The 18,027-nt window shown below is 34.8% G+C and overlaps 1 protein-coding gene across 2 annotated transcripts; it reads right to left on the bottom strand.

Moving 5' to 3' along the window:
* Positions 1–2,289: 2,289 nt before the first annotated feature.
* Positions 2,290–10,916, bottom strand: LOC106773681 (methionine aminopeptidase 1A). 2 transcript variants are annotated; one of them, XM_014660415.2, is made up of 16 exons: positions 10,720–10,916; positions 10,243–10,293; positions 8,646–8,816; positions 8,345–8,420; positions 8,170–8,217; positions 8,043–8,087; positions 7,544–7,643; positions 6,059–6,110; positions 5,937–5,978; positions 5,711–5,772; positions 5,523–5,621; positions 4,085–4,158; positions 3,902–3,971; positions 3,256–3,321; positions 3,086–3,174; positions 2,290–2,530 (listed from the first exon to the last, which is right to left on the bottom strand). In XM_014660415.2, exons 1-16 carry the CDS (start codon positions 10,788–10,790, stop codon positions 2,453–2,455), a joined length of 1,194 nt encoding a protein of 397 aa, XP_014515901.1. In that variant the 5' UTR covers positions 10,791–10,916; the 3' UTR covers positions 2,290–2,452. The 2 variants fall into 2 exon arrangements, with proteins under 2 accessions (XP_014515901.1, XP_022641788.1); XM_022786067.1 differs by lacking the exon at positions 3,256–3,321 and having other exon boundaries at positions 3,906–3,971.
* Positions 10,917–18,027: the final 7,111 nt, after the last annotated feature.

The raw sequence follows: 18,027 nt of genomic DNA on the forward strand, positions 1-18,027 counted from the left end.
TCACATTAGAGTCAGCTGTGTTTGTCTCACGTTTTAGGGGTCTTAGAGTCCTTTAATTGTTTGTGAGTTGAGTCTTTGATTTTAAAAGTGATTTTTGTTTAAAGGATAATTAGTTAGTAGCTTAAGGCAAATTTGGCTAAGGCAAGACTTGGTATTTAAGCAACCCTAGTGGTTTACCTCTCTTACCTGGGATTTGTCTAAAGTGGAAGCTTTTAGTCCTTTAGATTAAGAAAACTTTTAAAAGCAAAAATGTCTTGTTATAGTTCATATAGGTCTTCTTCTAGTTCTTATAAGTTGTCTAGTCTAGATAATGTTGATGAAATGTTTAAACAAGCTAGGAATCTTCCATTCTTTGGTAAAAACATAGGTGCATTAAGATACCTAGCTTGGGAAAGAGAAGTTGATAAAATTGATCCTTGGTTTTATAGAGAGAGTCAATCTTATATCCTTAGCATATACCTCTCTAAGTTAGAAGAACATGCAAGAGAGTGGTGGGATGAAAGACAATACTATGTTAGGAAAGGTAGAAAGTTCACCATTAGAGATTGGTGTGAATTAAAAGCTTGCATGAGAAGAAAGTTTGTGCCTTCAAGCATTAAAAGAAACCTAGAATTAATTAGAGATTGCATTGAAGAAGGAAAATTGTTTCTTGAGAGATTAAATGATCATGGGTTTTTTAGGAGGAAATTAGAATTTGGAGCCAAACTTAAAGAGATCAAGGATAAGAAGAGTGAAAGAGAAGAAAAAGAGAGAATACAAGAAGAAAGGAGAAGAAAAGAAGAGAGGAGAGAAGAAGAAAAGAAAGAGAGAGAAGAAGAGAAAAGAAGAGAAGAAGAGAGAAGAAAAGAGGAAGAGATAAAAGAAGAGAGAAGAAAAAGAGAGATGAGAGAAGAAGAGAAGGGAGAATTGCAAGAGCGAAGAAATAGAGAGAAGGAGCAATTGTTATTAAGGACAATTCCTACTCTTACCATAACCATGGAACCTAAAAGGGAAGGTTTTCAATTCTTTACTTCTTTTCCTATCATTGTTGAGTTTTCAAATATTAATTTCTCTTTCAAACCAATTGTCATCCCATATTTTATGAAATTTTTTTCAAAAGATGGCAATTCAAATCTTGAGTTATTGTTATCTTTAAGGCAACAAATAACTCGAGACAAAAGTAAATTTGGACTTCTAAAATTTTCAAAGTTGACAAATCAAAACATTTGGAGTCCTTATTCTCTTGTTTTTGTAGAAAGATTCTCCTTTGGTTCGATAATGATTGAAGATATATTTGATTCATATTACTGATTCGTGTTTGATCCAAGAGGAAGACAATGGGTCTAAAAGAATAAGGCCACTTCAAGATGGCCATGCTCCCAAGACTGTGTGGAGCTTCTTCATCAGGCGATTGCCAGATTTGAGGACAAATCTTTTCTTAAGAGGGAGGGTATGATGGAATCCTCTCTGACGTAGTCCTCTTTTTCTTATTTTTACATTTTATTGTATTCGTAGTGTAGCTTGTAAGGAGCATGAGTCACTATAAATACCCAGCTTCTCATTGTATTTCCCACTTTTGAGATTGATGAGAATAAACTTTTCTAATTCAAAAAATTATTCTCTCTTGAAAGTCATAGGCTAGAGAGTTCAAAGACCTCTAGCCACCTTCCAAAGCACACTTCCTATTTTTCATTTTTCCATTTCTCCATTGTGCTTTTCTCTCACCAGACGCTGCCATCATACGACATCAACCATTCCTTCGCTGACACCTCCTCTGCACGCTGAATCATATTTCCACTTTTCTCTCGAGCACACTAGAGGACTCACTTTCTCTCGAGAGTTCTTCACGGTAAACATCATTTCCTCTTCACAAATCTTCCATTCTTCTCCACAGATTTCGTTTCTCTGTGCTTCTTCACCAACACAAAACATCAAAACCTAGGGTTTACTGCCTTTCTCCACCATTTCCCAACTATCCACTGATCGAACTCCAATTTCTGTCGATTAAAAGCCTTTCTAACCCTCGATCTACCTTTTCCACTATTTAACTTTGAGTTTGAACCGATTAATCGGTTCAATTTATGATTCTCCCCATTTCTAGGGTTTCAGTTGTCTAGGTTATGGGTTTCTGAGTTCCTTCTCAGATTTGATCCGTTCTCTTCCAATACTGTGCTAATTTGAATCAGAAATACTTATAAAATCATTTGATTAAAAAACAATTAATACAAAAAGCATAAGGCAAAATTGTTATAAAATTAATCTTTTCTTAAATTGCACAAACGTGTCATTGATCACACTTTACACCTCAACTCAAATAAAGTTTGCTTATATTTTATTTATCATTTTTTTGTATAGCTTACAAACATGATACCCAAAAGAGGCAACCATGGAAATAGAGCAAATTAATGTTGCCCAGTTAATTTATGGTAATTTTAGAAAATGGCAGCCTCTATCACCATATTGATTCACCCAATTATGAATTTAGCCAAGGAAAAACGTTGGGTGATGTCTGCAACCTCCCTGTTAAAACTTCAACACCAGTATCTGTCACCTAATTATGATGAAAACCATGAACTATGTTAAATAGGTACAACCAGATAAAAATAATCATGAACTACTAATGCATACTTAATAGACCAAATATAATTCTAAATTCAAATTACTAATTCACTGACCAAAACAAATATAAACAAAGTAGCCACAGTTTTGTAGCTCTATGTAATATACACATATGATTAAATTAGTGGTGAATGATTTGGACAATATGCATGAGATTATTCGTTTTTAACATTATACAAAAATAAAAAATTTAAACTAACATCATACCAAGATACTGAACTCTCTATGATATTTTTCAAAGGCTGGCTTAGTCCAAAGCATATTATTGAAGTTTCAATTGTTTCACACCAAAATCAATAGAGGTGAGGTGAGGAAGTAAATGGCTAATTGTTACCGTATCTTTCTCTTGAAAACCTCATCCAAATTTACAACTATGATAATTTTCTCTCATTTATTATGACTTTTCACCACATCAAGACCGTGTTTTACTTGGCAGGATTATGCAGAAAATAACCAGACTTGGTATGGAGAAAACACAAGGACTAACCAGAAGAGTATGCTCAAATTGAGCACTTCGTTTACCATCGGTTGTAACATCAGTCCATCCATCAGGCCACATTCGATCACGCCAGACACCTATTAAAAAATAATATTGGAGCTGCCACATGGATTCATAAAAATCATCTATATAAGAAATTTTATGAATTATAAGTATACCAGCATTGATCATTGGTTCAATTGTAAAGGTCTGTCCAGCCTTAATCACACCAACTGCTTTATTTCCTGACAGTGGTTAAGTATAAATTCCACAAGTTTTCTTTCTACTTTCTAGCAATCTTTGTTCTTTGTTGGTAGAAATAATAAATCAAGAGGTGCACATTGCCTGTTGCTTGGAATTAATGGTCTTTATAACAGGGTTGCCAATAGAAAGTGAATGACTAACATACATAGAATGATTTCTAAACTGGTCACTTGATGTTAGAAGGAAAGTATACACTGCAAAATCATTTTTGACAGACTGTAGTCAACTATTCAAGATGTTTCAGAAGTTGGTTCCATCCTGGAACAATGCAGGAAAATTCTTAGACTAATTGAAACTTTGAGGTCATGTTTTTAGGGAGACAAGCCAATAGGGTAGCTCATGCTCTTGCTAAAGCTTCCTTAACTTATGCTAGTTCCACTATTTATTTTAATATGTTCCTAGTTGTATTGCTTCTTTCATTATCAAGGCCGAGTTAAGTTTGTTGTTAAAAAAAAAATATATACTGTGCTGAAGTTAATATCAAACATCAGTGGACGAAAAAGATCATTTCTAAATATTTCTTACAATTCCCTGCAGTGCTAAAAAACTAGGGAAGGATACTTGCATAATGAGGAATGTTTGGTGCACAATGGAAGAGCTCTCCAATTCCATGACCACAATATGATCTTGCCTAACGGGTCCAAGGGAAAAAAAAAATAGGGAACAGATGATTAGCATCAACTATAGTGAAGGAATAATGAAAAACAGATTTAAAAACTAAAGAACCAATAAGTAAAAAATTACCACTGAGAAGCCAGACATTGAAGCATGACGACTAATAACTTCACCAATTTCCCGGAACCGTACTCCTGGTTTAACTGAATTTGATTGCAGAAGAATAATTAGGATCCTATATTTCAGTTTCTTAAAAAATATTATATACATTTCAATTACATGAAGTATTTTAAACACCCAAAACACAATATAATCCAAATGCATACTTTATAGTATGGCAATCTGTAAACATCCATTATCAACATTTCAATACATGTTTACAACATAATAAGTAGCTAATATGATATGTAGGGCTGGACATAATTAGCCTAACTGTACTAAACTATATCTATACTATAAAAACTAAACTATTTTTTATTAGAAACTGAGTTATACTGTTTTGCGGTTCAATTAAAAAAAAAAACAGAACTTTTCTATTAGCAGTTAAGTGCTTCAAACTATAAAACATACAACAGTTACCAAAGCAAACTGCAATTCCACCTGGCATCACAAACATATAACGAAACTGCCTCTTCTTGCTTGTTTTATAACACTTAAAACTTAAATAAAATGTAATTGCATAGGTTACACTAAAACAATTGATCAGAAAAACATTAGTCAAAATCTATCCATGTATAAATTTCAATAATATAATAATTTTCAGTAAAAATAAATAGTTAAATGAAAAATAATAATAAATTAGTATGATATATAATTATGAAAAGTAGGATATACAGATATAATTAATACAAATGACTAAGTTACATGTTTTATGAGAAAAAAATAATTCATACCAATATATAAATAGTATTAAATATGTCTTTTCTTTTTCTGTCTTAAAACTATTTCAGAATAAGTTTTAAAAATTAATTTAAATTCTTAAAGTATTTTTGTTAAACTAACACTTAAAACTGTTCTTTTAGAAATTTACTTTAGGATATTTATTTATTGAAAATCACTTTTCAATTAGTGTTATCTAATAAGAAAACAAATAGTTCATTTATTTGAATTATGATAAAAGTGCGTTTTCGTTATATTAGAGTTTGAAGCAGTTAACTGAACTTACTTTAATAGAAAATAGTTTTTTTTAAATTGAACCACAAAATAGTTTAGTTTTTATAGTATAATATATAATAGATAATCTATAGTTTAGTACAGTTAGGTTAATAATCATGCCCAACCCTAATGATATGATTCATGTTAGTTATTCAACATGTCCTTCTGTCCTTAACCTATATTTTTAATGTTTAAATGATTTATAACCTTAAAATACGGGATTAAGGAGATAGGACCAAATCAACATTTTAAAGACTAAATTTGTAGTTTGAGTTATGAATTCATACCGAAACTTTAAGGTACACGTCAAATAAAAGACAAACAAGAGATCCAAGACTGTTATTATGCTTCAAAAGTTTAATTATATTTGAAACTTAAAGAAGAGACTGAATTGGCAATGGGATATATATACCAATGGATATTGCCTTCTCCAGGCACTCATATGTGCATTTTACTAATTGGCAAGACTCTTCATCAACGTTTCCCACAAAGTATGTTTCATTGAGATCAGCTGCACAATAACCCACAAAATTAACTAGTTGTTGATTTATGAACTTCAAAATTGGAAACTGTGAAGCATATATAAGCTAACCAACTTACCATGAACACCTTTATAGTACACAGAGACATCAACATTTACAATGTCACCATCCTCAAGCTTCCTGCACAATGACTATATTATAAAGAGGAGTTCTCAAGTAGCCAGCCAATGAAGCATCAGTTGAAGAAGTTGGTTTATAATAATTACAGACACAAATAGAATTGACAACTAGCAACAACGAAAAACCATAATATGAATAGACTAAAGAGGCACAGAATAGTCTACCTTGCGTCAGGAATTCCATGGCAAATTACTTCATTAACTGACCTGTTAGATAGTGCAAAATTCATTCTTAAAATATACGTAACAATGAGAAAAATATAACATTACAGAAGAAAAGTACCTACGTGCAGCAAGATTTAGGGAAGAAATTATAATTGAGAGGTGATGGATACCCTCCTGCAAAGGTTAAAAGTAAAAACAGTATGAACACCGGCAACTATCTGTAATAACCAAATGACACTCACATCAAGGAACTCACGCAAGCAATTGGAAACAAAGTTATAAGGTTGGGAAGCCCACTCTCTAATGCTCATGGCCTTTTTAGAACTTCTCGTTTCTGGTAAGCAGAGAGATGAAGTACCTAGTTGCTATGAAATTAAATTTCTTTTTCCTATAAAAAATGTTTGTTGTGATTCGTACAACAAAATATGGGAGAAAAAGAGAAAGCAATCCTTTCAATGTTTTACAATAGATGAACCAGTTTGTTAGGTTTTCAATAGGAGAGACACCAGGAATATTCAACACCAATGGACTATAAGCATTCCATATAAGAGAGACCAAAATTATCCAAAACAATCCAAAAACCTTTAAACAATAAGTTTATGAGCCTTTTTTTTTTTATATACTGCCATTTTGCTCATTTCTACTCAATATAGGACAAACCTCACAACACTAGATAACAGAGGATGCATGCTCAACACTCACCAGATGCAGTAATGCCAAAACTTTCTATACAAGAACCATAAAAAAATTCATAATAGAAGTTGTCCCACTTTACCAAATTTTTGGGCATGACAAAACAACTTTTATTATGGATTTCTTTTATTGTTTATATAATGCATAAATTCCTTAAAATTATAAAAATTACTCTAAATTAATAACATCTATAATTAATACTAAAAAGTCATAGTGTGTTAAACAGAACATACAAGTAAACACCAACAATAAGATAAATACCAATTCTCTAGATTGGAATTATCAGTCATCTTCCTCTAAATCCAACTCTTCATCATTTTCACAATTTTAACATCTATAGAATTTAATTTTGAAAATTAAAAGCCAAAAACTAGCCTCCATAAAAATCCTAATGACTTTGTTTAGAGGCAGTTTTTTTGGAATCAACACAAAGTGCCACTATTGAGCCATCTATCGGATCCAGTACAGAAGCCCTTTAGCCAGTAGCGACTGCTCTGCCCCACTACATCACTGACACGCTATTTAAAACCCTAATGTAGACATAATTAAATGTCACAGACTTGTATAGTAGCCATCGAGAAGTTTATATTTTGGAGAAATAATAGCTGTTGAAAAAGAAAATTATTATTTTGCCAAAAAAAATCAATCACAAACTTGTACTTATTTTAGGTATTATGATATACTTATTTGTATAAAAGTTTCGAAAATAAAATGTAAAAGAAATTGAAGAGTAGCTAGTAGGAATATTTGATTGTGAAGGGTTTGACATAGACAAAAAATAGGTACGCCACAAAGAAGGCTACTAAGTTGAAGTATATGAGCTTCATTGATTGACAAACTTACTAAAACTCAATAAATAAAAAAGTGATAAGACTTGAAATGTTTCAAAAGGAAACTCAATAAAAATTTAGCACCTGCAGCAATAGTTGTCTCATGAACAACTCTATCTATCTCATCAGTCGTCACACCAGGCTGAATAATCCTAGCAGCAGCATCCAATACCTCCCTTGCAATCTATAAAGTACAAATCAATTCACCCATAATTAGAGGCAAAAGTCTACACCAACACAAAATAGAAAATAAACAAATATTTAAAAGACCTTTCATCTCTGAAAGTTTACTCAAGTTTACAGTTTCTGAATTTGTCATCATTCAATTCAAAACTCATATTACTTTTAAGCATTTTTTTTTTATTTTTGAGCATTTGAATATGCATAGTATTAGTTATTTAATGTATATAAAAATATCAGAAAAAGTAGTCATCCTACTATCCACCATCCTTCTATCCCACTTTCTGGGCCAGCAGCTGTACATCGTTATCCTAAATTCATAACTATGATTGATATGGTAGAGGAGTGAAAACAAATTATATATAAGAGAATCTACAGAGACAAAGAGTGTCAAGTAGCTTACATGACAAGTTTCCCTCATTCTTTCGATTTGATATGGAGTTTTGACCTACAGATTAGTATGAGTTAGAAAGTAGATTAAAAAGAATAAAGACAATTTTTGGACCTACTCATATTTTAAAATTACCCACCTCAACGGTATACTGCAGAACACTATTGGGCTCAATTTTTGGAATTCCCTACAAGTTAAACACAGAAGAAATAAAAAGAATTCAGCAACCAATGGACCCTCCTTGTATTTAAGCAAAATGAGTTAAATAAGAGAAGGCACAAAGCATTTAAATAGGAAGAACTCATATAACTTACATCATCAGCCCAATCAGGTTTATCAATATGATCTGGGACAATCTGTTTCTTAGAAATCGGAGATGGCCGCAGGGATCTTGCAAGAGCAAAAATTAAATTTTGGTTTCAACAAATAAACAAGTAATTAGCAGTAAGCTTGAAAGAGAAGAATTAATGAAAAGAGGGGGAACAATGAAAATCACAAAAAGGCCTCTGAATGAAAAATTGTGAAATAGCACTACTAATAATGAACACAACATCTTGTATTAATTAAATTGTGGGGATTTGAAAGTTTAGAGTATGAACATGTTCAAAGCCCTACCCGGTCCAATCAAAGTAAGGAAGCTTTGGTGTCCAAGCCTGCCCACTCTTCAAACAATATAACCAACCTTCACTGAGTGAGCCTGAATTTTGTGTGTCAGGTGAGGATAACTTTGCCTTCAGATGCACTGATTTGTGCGAGCTCCATGAAGACTTGAAACATTCCTGAGAGCTGTCAAAAGATATCAAAATTGGCTCAAGTACGAAGGATATGAAGACTACGAGATGTAAATTTCAGGGTGATTCATTAACAGTAATTAACTAGTGATTCACTGTTCTCTCATTAGAACCATGGTCAACCTCAACTTCTTCTATAGGACTCCACTTGGAGCAACAATGTCATCTCTTCACCAAATTGACAATCCCTAATAACTAAATCAATATGCTGTGGATATTAAATTAGATCAATCAGAACTTAGTTTTTTATTTACAATGGTCGATAAGTATTACTAGTCAGCACCAATTCATGCACTATATTGTACCGATACATTAACAGTAGCATTCATGATTTTAAATAGCACGCTATATAGCAACTTCAGTGCTCACGTCAGTGGTGTGGTTTAGCATAGCAGATGTACTGGACCAAATGGCTCGCTGAATAGAAACTATAGCAGAAGAAAGGTATTGATTCCAAAGACATCCTTTGAACAGATACGTTAGGGATCTTATGGGCTTTAACTCTAGGGATTTCAATTTTTAAAAATGAAACCTACAGCTCTAGTAGTGGTCAAAATGATGAAGACAACTTGGATTTAGAAGATGATGATTGATAATTTCCATCTACAAACTTGTATTTGACTTTGTTTGGCATTTGTCATGAAGCTGCCAATTCAAAATTGATTATCGCTATAAAAATATGACACCAAAGGTAAAAAATCTGTAAGAGGAGATCCGGGAATCCCAGATACGAGAAGGAATCTGAGGCAGAGACTAACACAATAGCAACCGAAAGATGTGTGCACAGACACTATAAGAGAGAGAGAGACACAGAGAATAACGAGGGGAAGATGGGTTGATATTCATTTCCCTACATTCTTCTCAGACTCTGTTTACTGGTTGTTACCTATCATTTTCCCTACACCATTGTAATTGGTTACCATTCCTCCTCCTATTTCATACACTGGAAGTTTATTGTTCATAGCTCTATAAAACAGCAACCTCACACTTTTCACTTTTGGCCTCATTACATTTGCTTGCCTATTTTGTTCAAGATACCTATCACTTTGAATTCTTACAATGGAAGTCATGCATTTTGAGCAACTTTTAACATTTTTGAAAATTGATATGCATATATAAACTATATAAAAGATTTCAGAATGGCAGCTATTCCACTAATGGTATTTAAAAGTCCAATTGCATTTTATGGTAAACATAGAGTACTGGTATTCTATTCCATAAAGATCATGGAGACAAACAACATTCAGGTACAGGAACCAGAATGGCCAATTCACTCTTAGGAAATATTTAAAGCACTGCAGTCTTGGGAAAATATAACAATCACAAATTAAAGAGCCGGTACAAACACACAGTCCATCTTGGCAAGTAAAAATAAAAGAGGCTTCAAAATGCAAAAAGCAGGCAAAGTAATAGTCACAAACCAGAAGGCAGAACCTGCACGAGGAAGCTTCAAATTCATGCATTTTGGGCACCTGAAGAAAAAAAAAGGAAAAGTAAATTAAACTTATCAATAGATTGTTTCTACAACATTAGCATACCAAACCACAATCACCCAATTGCAAGACCGTCACAATAAACTTGAAAATTCAATTTTCCAGCACCCAGTTATCCAAAACTACCAGCATTTAAATGCAACAAATTTGGGTACTGTAAAATTGAAAATATCAAAATTGCAAGTTGCCAGCAGCAGCAGCAACAACGGCTTGAGCTGAAACCATGACAACCCCATTTGATCATAGCAAAAGCTTAGTCCTTACCACACATGTCAAATACAAAAAACAGAAACTGGCAACCCCAGAACAAAACAAATTAAAAAAAAAAAAAAGAAAAAAAAAGTAGGGTCACAGTTATTGTGACTTGTGACCATCTACAGAACAACGAGAGAGAAGAAAGAGTACTGAAGATTGGCGGGTTTGGCACAGTTCACACAAAAGAGGTTGTTTTCGGGCACATCAGAATCACCAGCCATTATTGGTTGCAAACAGGCGAAAGCAGGGATGGCAGACGAAGAGACAGAGAGCGAGGAGACAGTGTATGACTTCGTGTTGGTCAAGCAATGTTACGAATCTTAATCACGGAACAAAGTTTTCAAATAGCAACACCTTTTTCTCAAAGACATTTCAAACTTCTAGAAATTATATATTTTAATTACTAAACAAGTTTTTCGAAAAAAAAAATAATACTTTTTTGTATAATGTTTTCATGATACTTCTTTTTCTTATATAATATTTATAGAATGATTCTAAATGTTCTTTTTGTCATTTTCGCATTGTAAATAAAATTTTGCTATATGTAATTAGAATCTTATGTTGTAATTTTTTCATTCTTAAGTGATAATGTGATAATTAGAATCTTATTGTTAATCTACGAACTAGAACATATACCATCCCAATAATTATAGTATTAAAATATAATATAGTTATTACATTATCGATATGATAGAAGAGTCATAGAAACAAGGAATAAAAGTTTTCCTCAATATACAAACCATCACTTAAATTTTAAACTTAATACAATTTAAACTTAAAACAAGGGTCTCGTCTATATGAGCTAAACATTAGTCGATCCTCCATCTAACGCCTGTTCCACCATGGTCTCACCACTTTCTGCTCACACCCACCGGATGATCATCGCCAAGAGAAAACACACCACACAACAGTAACCACCAACAACAGATAAAGTAAGGCGGAGCTATTGTAACAAAGTAACATGATATATTTAAATTAATAACATAATATCTAACTTATAAATCAAATCTCTTAAAAATACAATAAACACACCATGATCATCATAAACTCAACCCAATCAAATAATTGTATGAATATCGAACTCTCAATAGGTTCTACACTTGCAGTGGTACTTTACTCAGATACATCATATCCTACTGTGTTCCCCCAATGTGGATCTTCGGATATGGATGCACCTACTTGCTAGCTCAATTATCATATTCTACTCTGTCCTCCCAAACTGGATCTTCGGATATAATTACAACCACTGAAGCTACATCCTTCCTACTTTGTCCAACTTCTCAAGATGGATCTTCGGTAAGGATTTCCCACTCTCTACCACATTCCCATTACGCTTAATTACATAAATTTCACATCCAACATAATATAATACATACAACACAAATAGTAATGGTAAGCTACCATAAAAAAATTGATTTTAATATAAGCGTTCTAGAAAACCAAGAAGTTGAATCTGGCAAAGCCGGTTAGACATCTTCTTATCCTTCCAGATAGATGTAATAGAAAAAGGATATACAATCAATAATTCATACAAACATCATAAAGTTCATCCATCCCCAAAAATCATACAAATTGAATATATCACAAAATAATTTAACTGCACATAATCTGTTTGATAAGAATTAGTTAAAAACACATCGAGTAGACTTCCAGGAAAGAGAGGTGCGTCACAATGGACAACTTAAGTACCAGGTCTTTCCTTAGCCAAAGTGTTCCTCAACGTGTTATTAACAAATTTCTTATTCACATATTCAAAACAATAACATATAATATTATCACAGAAATTCAAATAGTTATACAACAAGCACATAGGTTTTTCATTAACAATAATTGCACAAAATTTCAAGACATAAATAGTTAAAAAAAAATATTTTATAATATAAAAACTTAGAAAGGTTAGCTCCCCTCACCTCTTCTCCAGACTTAGTTTCTTACTCAAAATTTGTTCTCCCGAAAATCCTTCAGAACCTCTACTCTTCTAAAATTTTCTTTCCAACTCTTTTTTCTCTATTCTTTTTTTTTTCAAGATTTCTCACTTGATTCTTCCTCTCTTTTGTGCAGAATAAGCTCCCCTCCCATGGCTATTTATAGTCCAAAAATTTTACTATTCAATTTTTTTTAATATTATTTATTATTTTAATATTATTTTCTTAATATTTTAATCACCACTTGCAAAACCATTTGCAAACCTTATCCTTCCTTAATCATGCAACTCAGATATTCTTATCCTCTCATTATTTTTATTTTATTTTTTTTATATTTTTTTTACTATTCACTTTTTACTATTCACTTTTTACTATTCACTTTTTACTATTCATTTTTTTTAACAAAACCTTCTAAAATAGGTTCTTAAAATTTTAAACCTCTCATTCTGAAATTATCAAAATTTTCTATTCATTAAAATTATTATAATAATGCTAAAATTTACTACTATTTATTAAAATAGATATTTTTCATGGGCCTTACATTCTCCCCAACAACAAAAAAATTTTCATCCTCCAAAATTGCCCTAACCAAACAGGTGAGGGTAAGAGTTCTTCATTTCTTCTTCCAATTCCCAAGTCATCTCTTGGGTCTTCTTATTCCACAATACATTGACAGTGCGAATATCCTTTCGTCTTAGTTGCTTGGATTGAACATCTAGAATCTGCACCGGCCTTGCGTCCAGCGATAGATCTTCTCTGACTTGTACGTCATCCACCTCGAGCACATGATCGGGACTCGACATGTATTTCCTCAATTGAGAGACATGAAATACATTGTGCAAGTTTGCCAGTTGAGGAGGTAATGCAATCTCATATGCTACAGGTCCAATTCTCTTGACAACTTGAAATGGACCAAGGAACTTCGGAGATAACTTCTTGGATCTGATAGCTCTCCCTACTCCAGTCATTTGAGAGACTCGCAAAAACACACGACTTCCCACTTTGAATTCGAGAGGCCTTCTCCTATGATCGACATAAGACTTTTGTGTACTCTGCGATGCTTTCATTCTTGCCTGTATGAGTTTCACTTTTTCCGTGGTTTGTTGAATCAACTCTGGTCCTAACATCATTATTTCTCCATCCTGATACCAGCATAGGGGTGTTTTACATCTCCTACCATACAGTGCTTCGAATGGTTCCTTTCCAATACTTGCATGATAACTATTATTGTAAGTGAATTCAATCAACGGTAAGACTTCATCCCAAACACCCAAGTGATCTAAAAAACAAGTCCTCAGCAAGTCTTCTAAGGATTGGATTATTCTCTCAGACTGTCCATCGGTTTGTGGATGATACGCAGAGCTCATTTTTAATTTGCTGCCCAACTCACGTTGTAGAGACTGCCAGAATTTTGATGTAAATCACGGATCCCTATCTGACACTATGCTCGACGGTATTCCATGTAGTCTCACTATTTCTTTTATATACAGTTGAGCAAGCTTCACCATAGGCATCCTCAAATTTATCGCTAAGAAGTGAGCGCTCTTCGTCAACCTATCTATCACAACCCAGATAGCATCGTGACCCTTTCCCGTTCGTGGTAAATGGGTTACAAAATCCATGGCGATACTATCCCATTTCCACCCCGGTATTTCTAATGGTTGCAACATACCTCCTGGTCGTTGATGTTCCACTTTAGCCTTTTGACAGATCAAGCATGCTGATACAAATTGCGCCACATCTCTCTTCATTCTGGACCACCAGAAAGACTCCTTGAGATCTTGATACATTTTGGTCATACCAGGGTGCATGCTAAGGCGACTCTGATGTAAACCTCAAGAATCAACTTTTTCAGCTCAACGTCATCTAGGATACAGACCCTGCCTTTAAACCTCAAAATACCATCATCTCCTAACATAAATTCTTTATCCTGATCCGTACCCAACAAACCCATCGTCTTCTGCAGCTCGTCATCTAATAATTGTTTTTCTCTGACCAAACTCAACAAATCACTTGATATTACTAAATTACTACACTTGATGGAATCTGATTCTAGTTTAACGTACAACTTCATATCCCTGAATTTCTCAATCAACTCTAACTCTTTTACCATCATAGCAGATATATGAATCGTCCTTCTACTCAGGGCATCTGCTACTACATTAGCCTTACCTGGATGGTATAAAAGTTCAAACTCATAATCCTTCAAAAACTCCATCCACCTTCTCTGCCTCATGTTTAATTCCTTCTGATCAAAAAGATATTTTAAACTCTTATGATCACTGAACACTTGGAATTGTGCACCATCCAGGTAGTGTCTCCAAATCTTTAAAGCAAATACGACTGCTTCTAATTCCAAATCATGAGTGGGGTAGTTCTTCTCATGATTCTTAAGTTGTCTCGACGCATAAGCTACTGCTCTATTTTCCTGCATCAGCACACAACCCAGTCCTTGATAAGAAGCATCACAATATACTTCGAAAGGTCTACTTGCGTCAGGGATCACTAACACTGGAGCACTTGTCAACCTCTACTTTAGTTCTTGAAAACTAGCTTCACATTGGTCTGTCCAAGCAAACGGTTGATCTTTCCGAGTTAGTTGCGTTAATGGCGACACAATTTTGGAGAATCTTTCTATGAATCTATGGTAGTACCCTGCTAATCCTATGAAGCTCCTGATCTCGGTTGCGGACTTGGGCCTTTCCCACTGAAGTACAACTTCGACCTTAGCCGGATCCACAGAGATTTTGTCAGCCGATATGACATGCCCCAGAAATTGCACCTCTTTCATCCAAAACTCACACTTGGACAACTTGACGTACAACTTTTTCTCCCTTAACACCTCAAGCACTGTCCGAAAGTGATTAATGTGTTCCTCCCGAGTTTTAGAGTATATAAGAATGTCGTCTATGAAGACTACAACAAACTTATCTAAGAAAGGTCTAAATATTCTATTCATATAGTCCATGAATACAGCAGGAGCGTTGGTTACACCAAAAGGCATAACCACGTATTCATAATGTCCATATATGGACCGGAAAGCAGTCTTTTGTATGTCCTGTGCCTTCACCAAAATCTTATGATAACCCGACCGTAGATCGATCTTTGAAAACACCTTCGCTCCATGTAACTGATCCATCAAGTCGTCGATTCTTGGCAACAGGTACTTGTTCTTGATGGTCAACTTATTTAACTGCCTGTAATCTACACACAATCTGGAACTCCTATCTTTCTTCTTGACCAACAATACTGGCGCACCCCAAGGTGAAACACTTGGTCTGATAAATTGCTTCTCAAGTAACTCTTCTATTTGCCTTTTCAATTTTGTTAATTCAGCTGGAGCCATCTGATATGGAGCGATGGATACTGGTCCTGTACCCGGTACCAGATCAATTGAGAACTCAATTTCTCTTTGAGGAGGTAGTCGCGGTACATCTTCAGGAAACACATCCATGAAATCACTCACGATTGAGTGATCTGCGCTCCTTCCACTCTTATCTATCTCCATGTGCGTCAACACTAAGAAACAACACGAACTTTCTTGTACTTCGCGCCACAATTGCCCCGACGATGAAACCATCGACTTTTTCACTTCAGGGAATAACAATTTCTTCGCACCGTAGTCTATTAGAATGTGATTGGAAGTTAGCCAATCCATTCCTAAGATTACCTCTAAACCTTGTAGAGGTAAGCAAATGAGATTAACTCTAAATTGACGTCCCTCTACTGTTATAGGACATATAGTACATACTAGAGATGTCTTGATCAGCCTAGAAGCTGGAGTAGACACTACTAGGTCATACTGTAGCTCCTCTACACTCAACCCCAACTCTCGCACGCAAACATCAAACACAAAGGAGTGTGTCGCTCCAGAATCAAACAGAACACAACAAGTTTTCCCAAATAATAAACAACTGCCGATGATAAGATTACCTGGCCTAGATGCCTCTGTCCCAGTCATCGCATACACTCTGCCCGTAACCTGGGGTTTGACATCTTCCTTCTGTTGAGGCTGATTATTCTGTTGCTGAAACCTTAACTCCATAGCGCTGAAACAATTCTTAGCAATATGCCCCTCTTTTTCGCATATATAACACTTGACAGGATTAGCTGGGTGGGGGCATTCAGTCTTGTAGTGTGGTCCTCCACAACGGAAACATTTCACCTGGATTTGCGGTACTTCCTGATTTGCTAGTTGAAATGAAGACTTCGTTGGTCCTTGAAATGGAGATCTAGAATAGGGCTTGTTCCTGTCTCCATGACTAAATTTAAACCCGGATGGTCCACCAACTCTCTGGGTTTGTCTTTGTTGATCTTGCACTTCATTCTTGGTCTTCTCCATTTATCTTGCCACTTCCACCAAGGTAGGAAACTCACAAATGCGTTGTCCTTTCACTAGCAGCTTAATGTCTCCTCTTAGACCATTCTCAAACTTTCTGCACTGCCACTCTTCATTTATGGTCATGGTATAGAATCGGAGTAAGTGTTTGAACTTGTCTGTATACTCTATCACTGACATATTCCCTTGTACCAATTGGAGAAATTCAATTTCCTTATCATACCTCACACTGTCTGGGAAGTATTCATTGTAGAACTTTGACTTGAATAATTCCCAAGTAATAGGAGTCCGACTCCTCTCCAAGATCATCTTCAGGCTGCTCCACCAGTGGCCAGCTTCCCCAGTCAATAAATACTGAGTATAAGCCAACTTGTTCTCATCTGGACACCTCTTGACTTCGTAAATTCTCTCCACGTCCCTAAACCAATGGTCAACTTCATAAGGGCTGCACTTCCCATTGAATCTAGCTGGATGGTGTTGAAGGAAATTTTCTAAACTCCATTCATGATCTTGAATTGGTGGAGTATAACAAGGACCAGCGGAAACCCTTACGTCACTATTCATTTGTTCCATATACTGCCTTTGGTGGGTCTCAGCTGATACTCTGGCAGCTTCCAATTGTTGTAGTGTTGTAGTATGTTGTTGTTGCATTGTCGTCACAAATGACTCCATCACCCTTACTAGATTAGAGATGTCGGAACGTACAGGTGAAGAGGGAGGAGATGGTCTAGATGCCATGGTTCTGTCCAAAGATAGAAACCATTAGTCTAGAAGAAATAATCCATATATTAGGATTATGCAACTAAGATCAGACATCTAAAGTATGGGACACTCATAACCTACAATAATCTTAAGGAAAGAACTGCTCTGTTACCATTAATGTAACATCCCAATAATTATAGTATTAAACTATAATATAGTTATTACATTCTTGATATGATAGAACAGTCATAGAAACGAGGAATAAAGGTTTTCCTCAATATACAAACCATCACTCAAAATTTAAACTTAATACAATTCAAACTTAAAACGATTAAAACAAGGATCTCGTCCATATGAGCTAAACACTAGTCGATCCTCCATCTAACGCCTGTTCCACCAGCGTCTCACCACTTTCTGCTCACACCCACCGGATGATCATCGCCAAGAGAAAACACACCACACAACAGTAACCGCCAACAACAGATAAAGCAA

The sequence above is a fragment of the Vigna radiata genome, chromosome 9, assembly GCF_000741045.1.
Source record: "Vigna radiata var. radiata cultivar VC1973A chromosome 9, Vradiata_ver6, whole genome shotgun sequence".
Classification (NCBI taxonomy): Eukaryota; Viridiplantae; Streptophyta; class Magnoliopsida; order Fabales; family Fabaceae; genus Vigna; species Vigna radiata.